At 36.6% G+C, this 9491-nt stretch overlaps 1 protein-coding gene and 1 non-coding gene across 2 annotated transcripts; both read right to left on the reverse strand.

Moving 5' to 3' along the window:
• Positions 1–222: 222 nt before the first annotated feature.
• LOC127080023 (uncharacterized mitochondrial protein AtMg00820-like) lies at positions 223–573 on the reverse strand. Its single transcript, XM_051020361.1, has one exon. The coding sequence runs from the start codon at positions 571–573 to the stop codon at positions 223–225; it is 351 nt and encodes a 116-aa protein (XP_050876318.1).
• Positions 574–9098: 8525 nt separating this feature from the next.
• On the reverse strand, positions 9099–9205 carry LOC127089587 (small nucleolar RNA R71). Its single transcript, XR_007791164.1, has one exon. It is a non-coding gene; the product is annotated as a small nucleolar RNA R71 (small nucleolar RNA).
• Positions 9206–9491: the final 286 nt, after the last annotated feature.

Below are 9491 nucleotides of genomic sequence, written 5' to 3' on the forward strand. Positions count from 1 at the left end.
ACACACACACACACACACACACACACCATATTCCATTTCACATTTATTGAATCCCCGATGCTTGAAAAATGAATCAATTTTCAGATTTCAAGCCTTTGGAGCTTGTTTCATCCCGCACAAGGCTTTATGCAGCTTGTACACCATCCATTCCTTGTTATTTTTCACAAATCCGGGAGGTTGTAATACATAAGATTCTTCTTGCAATAAACCATTCAGAAAATCTTACTTTACATCTAAATGTATTAGATGCCAATTCATATTTACATCTATAGCAATAATCAACCTTATGGTTTCATGTTTAGCTACAGGTGCAAACACTTCAAAGTAGTTTAAATCAGACTTTTGTAGGAATCCTCTAGCTACTAACCTTGCTTTATGTTTGGAAGCTGAACCATCTGGCTTTAGCTTTATCTTGAAAACCCATCTCACACATATGGATTTCTTGTTCTGAGGTAGAACAGTCAATTCCCATGTCATGTTTCTTTCAATGGCCTCAAGCTCTTCCTTCATGGTGTTCACCCACACCTTCCTCTTAAGAGCCTCAATGATGCTGACAGTTTCAGAGTTTACCATCATGGCACTCTAAATGAATTCCCCTTCAGAGTCAATCTTAGTATCATGCAGTAACTCAAAGTTTACAAGTATCCTTGGTATCTATCTAACTCTCTATGGCCTCTGGAACTGCACAAGTTCACCTTCAGAAGCAGAACCACCTTCAAAAGCTCCACCTTTAGAAGTTCCACCTTCAAAGGTTAGATCACCTTCAGAGGTTGGATTACCTTCAAAGTAAGGTCCACCATCAGAATCAGAGTCACCTTAAGAGTCAGACTCACCTTCAGAGTCAGAATTTGCTTCAGAGGAAGAATCAGACTCTAGTGTTGACACTGCACTAGAGTTGGATTGAACCTTGCTTTAGTCCCATGTTTCTAATTCTTTCACTATGACGTCTCTTATGACTTCAACTTTGTTGGTGATTGGGAAATAGAGCTTATAGGTACTTGTATAGTGGTAACATATAAGCAACATGACACTTCTTCTATCATCTAATTTCCTTCTAGTAGCATCTGGTATATATTTGTAATATACAGAGCCAAACACCTTAAAATGACTAACACTTTGCTTTCTTCCAGTCCACTTCCCAATAGGAACTGCTTCCTTTAAGTTCTTTAATGGACATCTGTTGAGAATATATGCTGACATGGCAATTGCTTCACCCCATAATGTGTGAGGTAGATTCTTCTTCTTTAGAATGCTCCTTGTCATGTCAAGCACAATCCTATTTCTTCTTCCAGCAAGACCATTATATTATGGAGTCTATGGAGTAGTCACCTCATGCTCAATATCATGTTCGTCATAGAACTTCTTCAACTTTGTCGAATTGAACTCACCTCCACCATCGGTTATGAGGACCTTTAACCTTTGTCCACTTTGATTTTCACCCTTCACTTTGAACTTCTTGAACTCAGCAAACACTTCATGTTTGAACTTTATAAGTGCTACCCATGCCATTCTTATGAACTCGTCCGCAAATGACACAAAGTACTTGTTTCTTCTAAGTGAGGGTACCTCAAAAGACCCACATACATCAGAATGCACCACACCTAAAGCATAAGTTTCTATTGGAGGAATTTTTTTATAAGAACGTAAATCTTATTCGTTTTCCTCTCATGCGTATATCACATGATTTCTCTGATGCTGCAATCTTAGGAATTCCATGTACTCGGTTCTTTGAACTCAGATGCCCTAAGCTTTTGTAGTTCAGATGCCCCAATCTCTTGTGCCACAAATCACTTTCCCTTTCATCACTTCTTGCATTAAGGCATTGAGTGTATGTTGTTTCAACATTCACCTTGAATGTCCTACTTCTTCCCAGATCAGACTTCATAATTAGCTACTGATTACAATCATACAACTTCAACAGATTGTTACTGAAAAACCTTTTTCAATCCATTGTCCTACACTCATCAAATTGTTGTTCATGCTAGAAACATGTCATACATCCCTAATCAGTACAGTTTTTCCATTGTTCAATTTTACTATAACATTTCCCATTCCTTCAACATTCAGATACTCATCATCAACACATATGATCTTGGTCTTTCTACCATAATCAAAATCAACTAGTCATTGTTTATTTCTAGTTAGGTGATTTGAGCAGCCATTGTCCATATACCACAATTCCACCAAATTTTCACCTACATTCTCAAATGCCATCAATAACACAAGTTCATCATCAGAATCTCCTCTAATTATGTTGGCTTCTTCACCTTTGCCTACCTTGTTTGACCAACAATCAGCAGCAAAATGGCCAAACTTGTTGCAACTGTAGAATTAAACCTTTCTCTTATCAAACTTCTCATTTGCCTTATGAACATTCTTATGTTTCTTCTCTTCAGAGTTGGAGAGTTCTGACTTTTGAACACCACCACCATACTTTTTCTTTTTTTTCTAGCCATGCTTACTTCTGGTTCTTCTTGACAAAAGAAGCTTTATGAGTCTGAGCTTTCAGAGCATGTTCTGACTCTTTTTCAGAATTTTTTTAAGTCAGATGCAACTCTTGTGCCTCTAAGATACTTTGAAGCTCTTCAATTCTCATGGTGTTGGTTTCTTTAGAGTGTTCTGTGGCTACAACTATGTAATCAAACTGAGGAGTAAGTGATCTCCGTACCTTTTCAATGATTACTGGTTTATATAGCGTTTCTCCATAAGACTTCATTTTATTCGTGACCACAATCACTCTAGAGATGTAATCAGACACCTTCTCATTGATATTCATGTTTAGATTCTCATATTGCTTGTGTATGGACTACAACTCGACCTTCTTCACTGATGTGTCACCATCATAGCACCGCACTAGTGTATCCCACACCGCCTTCTCCGTCGTCGAATCATCAATTTTCTCAAACACGTTCGTATCCATGCACTGATGAATATTGAACAACGCCTTTTGATCATTCTTCCTTGTTTCACGTTTCACATTTCTTTGCGCTTCTGTTTCATTTTCTACAACCGACATGTAACCTTCATTGATGAGATCAAGAACATGTTGAGCTCCAAATAACACATGCATCTGAATCGACCACTGATTCCAATTCTTTCTGTCGAATACTTGAAGCATTATATTCAAGCTAATGTTTCTGCCGTTCATCTTTGTTCTTGTACAAATCACCCAGTTCTCACCAACACTCGTGTTTCCCAAACCATGATAATCAAGATTTGTGATTCTCCTCGATTTTGAACTCCAATTCAACGCAAATTTCAAGAACGGAATCAATCACACACCTCAATACACTCGTGTTTCTCGTGAATCAAAATCAGACTCTGATACAAATTGTTAGAGTTTACACTAAACCTCTATTGATGCACAAGAGAATAATATGAAGATGAAGAATGCAGAGAGTTGAGAAGAGAGAAAATTGTAACTAACTTTAAAATCTCAAAACTCAATCTACAAAATCTCTTATAAATGCAACTCCCTTTAGGTTTATATATTCACCCCAATTCAACTCAAATTCAAGTGTAAATGAAATGCAAACTAACAATTTAAATTTGATTTACATTTACATTCAACAATTTCGGTGGAAAACATGGGATTTTGGTGCAATGGTTACTGGTAATGGAAAGTTTTAGAAGGTTCAGGGTCTAAGCATGCTAGGTATCTAGAAAACATTCTTACAATTCAAGATATTTTGGCTAATCAAGTTCCTAGAGAATGGGAAGAAGATAAAGTGATTTGGAGGTTGGAAAATGATGGAACTTACTCAGTCAAATCTTGTTATGTTGAGTTGGCATCGCATAGGGAACTTGATGAGATAGAAGGAGAAAAGGAACCAACTTTGATCAATTTGTGGAAAACTCAGATCTCTCACAAAATCAAAGCTTTTGGTTGGGGAACTTTTTTGTACCGCTTACCTAGTAAAGACCGGTTGATGAGGAGAGAGATCATTAGTTCAGACCATGACTTGCCTCATGTCATATGTTTCCAACATTATGAGACGTTGAATAGTTTATTCATTAACTATCTCGTGACTAGGAAAATATGGTTGGAAATTGAATGCTGATTAGGATAAATTTTCTAAAAGGGGACCTGATTTGGAATAGCTTTAACAACTGCACGAGAGAGATGAGCAGGAAGACTAAATAAGGCAAGGAAAGAGTTGTTTGACTAACGGTCATTTGGAGTATTTGGAAGATCAGGAATAATATCCTATCCAACGGAGAAGTGCTTAACATAAATGATCTTATTTGGCACATCAAATTTGGTAGTATGGAGATGGATAATCATCGGAGATATTTCAAAATCCAACTGTAATTTTGATGAATTTTGTTCAACTCCTTTAAATATTTTTTCATAAAATCATAGTTGGCTTGGAATTTCCCTATTTTACTCCGGAGATGTCGGTTTTTGTAATAGGGTTTGAGTATCTCGCTTAACAAAAAAAAAAAACAATATTAACTTTACTTTGAAGCAAATTCGAAATGTATAATTTTCCTGAAACTTCGTATTCCAACATTAAACATTATATTTGTTAATAATTGTTGATAGATATTCCTATATCAATAACATAAGAACCAAAGCGACGAATTAGTACACCTAGTGTGACTTATTTGAGGAACCGTTTAAAATCAAGCATAGTTTCAAAGAAAGCAAATTTTATGCAATTAAAGAACAACAAAGTTGGTAATGCAAAGAACGACTTAGAAGATATATGCTAAAATCAGGAAAGTTCTACAAGCGTCGATTCAATCACAACAATAGTTACTTCCCCCCGGAGAAACAAAAATTCGGGAAACAATGTTCAAGATATAAATGTTTTTCTTTTCAAGATGGCCTTTGTAGATTGTTATAAGGATTCACATTCTAAGAGAATGTGGGAAATCAAACTGTTAAATAACAGTTTAACTCAAACTTTGTCACAAATATTCTTCCAAGATCAGTAATATTACACCATTGACCAGAAATTTGTTTGGAATGTCTCCAACGTATATTAATACTGCAACTGGACATTCTTACTACCAACCTAGATTAAGGAATAATAATGGAATGGTTCTAACTAATGCCAATATAACCACTTTGTCTAGGCGAGGAAACAATGAGAGTAATCAATTTTTCCAAAAAAAAAACAGGAACGAACAACCCATGGCTATAAGATTGTCAGAAGATTCACTCGAAAATGTTAAACAATAAATTGATTATAGTAATGATATGCTGAATATGTTACTTGACAGATGGGTGTAATTACTTTTGATGCAAAATACTACTCCCTTCTAACTTATAAATCATTTTGTCTAAAAAACATTTTCTTCTAAATTATAAACTATTTGACAATTTTAATATAACATTAAAACATCATATAATTTAAGAAGGAATGAGTATTATGGTGTGTCTTGAACTAGCCACATAAATAAAAAGAATGAATGAGCTGAACTAGCCACATAAATAAAAAGATTGAATGAGCATTGGGAGTAATGACCCTAGAAGATGCAAACGTCCAACCAGGACATTAATACATAGGTCAAGTGCGACAACCATTTGGTGGATATTTTGGGTGCTAAGCCATAAGTATTACACTATAACAATGTAAACGTGTTGAAATAAATTATCCACATGTGAAAATTCAATACTGGATAGATTAAGCCATAATATTGCTTTTAGTCAAGTGAAATTCAATGTAAATCAAGTTCTTGAGCAATCACTCAATATGTTTGGTCTAAATGGGGGATATGCAATTATTCTATATTAGAGTTCAGAATTGGTGAAAGGTTGTCAAAGACCACCATGGTAAGTCTTCAGGTGCAGCGGTGATAGTTTTTCAGTCATCATCAGATCAGTATTTACGAAAGTTTAGCATTCCAACACTTAAGTTAATACGTGAATGGGGTGGAACTATGTAAGTATGAGTGAAAGTTTACATAGGTGTGACTTAGAGCCACACTTTGATATTGTTATATCTATCTTTAATTTGTCTGGCATGGCGTGCAGGAAATCGTTGGACTTAAAACATATGTCCTAGTGGAAGGAGGGTCGTACTCATTTGCGACATCAAGGGATGTGGGTGTACATGTTAGTCATTGATTGTCGTGCTCTTACTAAATATGTCATATGGATTAGGTTGGTCTTTATAGGCCATTGGTCATCCTGAAACACTTCTCTCTCCTTAACTCCTTAATATCAACTTTGAGGCAAGGATAATTGATGTAGAAAGCAGTGAGACCGGCCCAAGAATGGGATATGTTAGGAGAAATTCCTTTTGAGAATGTGTTATGTGGTGACATCATTCCATGGTGGCGATTAGCAGAAGTAGTTGACATGGGGAACATGCGCATTAAATTCACTTTATGCACACAAAATATTATTGTGACGATGACTCCCACATTCCCCAATACTCGTAAGGAAGGATGATGACATACCTAGGCCTACTCAAGTGCAGTTATTGTTTTGAGAATTTATCTAAGCCATTTGATGTGAATTTTGATCTTCTAGTGAATCTCGACCTTTCAACTTGGCTATTGTTATGACTAAAAGGTGGAATTTATAATTTATTTTTTATTTTTCAACTTCTTCATTTCAAGAGTGTAATCATAGAAAATTTGTTAGCTTTCTTCATTGTTGGGTACTCTTCATGTTCTGTTTGAGAACCATAATTATTGATGCTGATTCTTCATTTGATGGTGTAAGTTGCTCTGGTGTGGTTGTGCAGGATGGACCTACAAGGTAAGAACTCTAACGCTGATCACACTAAAATTTACGTATTTTCGACTCCGATTTCGCATGCATTCTAGTTATTTTATTATCGTTTTGTTGTGTTATTACTGTGTTTTCCTTTGTTTTCAGGTTTTTACCTTAATAGGAGCCCCGATCGAGAAAAGGAGCGAAAAAGAGCCAAAAACCCTAAAAATCAGCATTTTGCTCTTATGGCTTACCCCATGGCGGGCGCCACAGTCCAAGCCATGACGTGTCCAATTTAAACTTCCATCAACTCCCACGTTTTCCCACCACTTCCACTAAGGCGCCCCACTTTGTGCTTGTGGCGGGCGCCATGGCCTTGTGGCGGGCGCCACAAGAGGAAAACGATTTCCTCTATTTTCAAGTTGAAGGGCATCCAAGTCAATTCCACCTTTTTTATTTGCCTATAAATAGAAACGCGAATTCAGTTTTACAATCACCCAAACTTAGAGCAGACGAAGATCCGAACGTTGGAATAAGGCGAAATCAGAAGCAACTTTGTTTCACTTAGGCATATATTCAGTTTTATAAAGTGGTAATCGCTTCGCATTGGAGTGTTACCACAATTGTGTAATTGAGTCTGTGATAGAGTCTGTATTCGAGTTTGGAGCACTTTGGAAGGAAGTTAATCCTGCCGCCATTTTCTTTTCCGCATTGCAATTTACTCAGCCCTCCGATTGGAGCAGGTTTTTATTACTCGCCTTTACTTTATTTATTTCCCGCACTCGCCTTTACTTTATTTATTTCCCGCACTCGCCTTTACTTTATTTATTTCCCGTACTCGCCTTTACTTTATTTATTTCTCGCACTCGCCTTTACTTTATTTATTTCCCGCACTCGCCTTTACTTTATTTATTTCCCGCACTCGCTTTTATTTTATTTATTTCCTCGCACTCGCTTTAAATTATTTATTTTCCGCACTCGCACTACTTTCATTTATTTTCCGCACTCGCTTTAAATTATTTACTTTCCGCACTCGCACTACTTTTATTTATTTTAATGCACTTTTACTTTACCATGTCTAGCTAAATTTATAAGGCTAGAATGTAAGGATCGTAATTAAACCAGTAATCCGTACAATTGTTCGTAGAAACACTTAAAGGGCTATTTTAACTTTCAACTTAAGTTTTCCCGCACTTCAATTCCGTTGGGTAAGATCGAAAGCCGTCCAACGTCTTTTTAAACTTAATTGTTTTTAACTATTTCAAAAACAGCGAAAGCGCTTTGTCTAGTTCATTAGGAGTTTTTAACATAAAAAAGAAAAGAGATTTTGAAATAATTTTCGGACGCGTTTATAAGTTTAGAGTATGGTTCGTGAGAACCTCTTTTGGTTAAGAAATCCAGGTTATAATACTTTTCAACTTAGTCAAGATACTATATTTCTTAAAAATAGGTTTACTACTCTAACGCAATGCGCGCCTTTTTATAAGTGACAATAAGAGGGTTTGATTAGGGAGTACAACTCGGTTTTGAATACGCGAAAGCGACAGTTCCCGTTAAATTAGTTCTTTTCAAAGTAGGAAACATTGCCCATAAGTAGTTCTATTAGCAAGTACTTGGATTATCATTTAATTATATGAATTACATTCGACCCTGTCTTTATTAATTAAATTTATTTTAAAACTTTACTTTTCAATTGCACACTACAAAAACACCTATTTTAGTTGCCTTTGATAAACACCATAACAATAGATAACGATAGATTGACACTTGGTCTCTGTGGTTTGATAATCTTTTATATTACTATGACGCGTTCGTACACTTGCGAACATCAAGATTTACAACGCATCAAGTTTTTGGCGCCGTTGCCGGGGAACAATTTCGTCAAATTTCATTTTTCTGTTGTTATATCGTTTAGACTTAGGTTATTTCCCGCCGGTCAATGCGAAGAACTCGCAGCACCGGAAGTTTAAGTTTAGTAAATCCTCTGGCGGAACCTGAATGTTACGCTCGCGCACGTTTATTCTTTCATAGAATTAAGAGAGCTATGGCCGAAGATCAAAACCAAAGACCTCTTAAAGATTTCGCTCAACCATCTAACGAAGAACCTAGTTCTAGTATAGTAAACCCGATCATACCAGCCAATAATTTTGAACTTAAACCATCTCTGTTACAATTAGTGCAACAGAGACAATTCGCGGGTCTCGCTACCGAGAACCCAAACCAACATTTAAAAATATTTCTTCAATTAGCAGATACTTTTAAAACCAATGGAGCTTCTCCTGAGGCAATACGTTTAAGATTATTTCCTTTTTCCCTCAGAGATAAAGCTCTATCATGGTTAGATTCCCTTCCACCCAATTCCATTACGACTTGGGATAACCTTAGAAGAGTTTTTCTTGCTAGATATTTTCCCCCGAGTAAGACCGCCGTTCTTCAAAACCATATAACTAGATTTATCCAAAACCAAGGAGAATCGCTGTTCGAAGCTTGGGAGAGATATAAAGAATTGTTACGAGCATGCACACATCATGGCTTAGAAAATTGGTTAATCATTCAAACCTTCTATAATGGACTTCATTATAACACAAAGATGACCATCGACGCTGCCGCAGGCGGTGCTCTGATGAACAAACCTTACCCTGAAGCTAGTGCCCTCATCGAAGACATGGCTCAAAACCATCAATCATGGGGAGTCGAACGAGCGACAGTGGAGAAGAAGGAAGCCCAAGGAGGAGTGCATGAACTAAGCTCTATAGACATGATGCAAGCTAAGATGTACACATTAGCTCTTAAGGTCGAGCATATGTGCATAAACCCGAAT

The sequence above is a fragment of the Lathyrus oleraceus genome, chromosome 5, assembly GCF_024323335.1.
Source record: "Lathyrus oleraceus cultivar Zhongwan6 chromosome 5, CAAS_Psat_ZW6_1.0, whole genome shotgun sequence".
Lineage (NCBI taxonomy): Eukaryota > Viridiplantae > Streptophyta > Magnoliopsida > Fabales > Fabaceae > Lathyrus > Lathyrus oleraceus.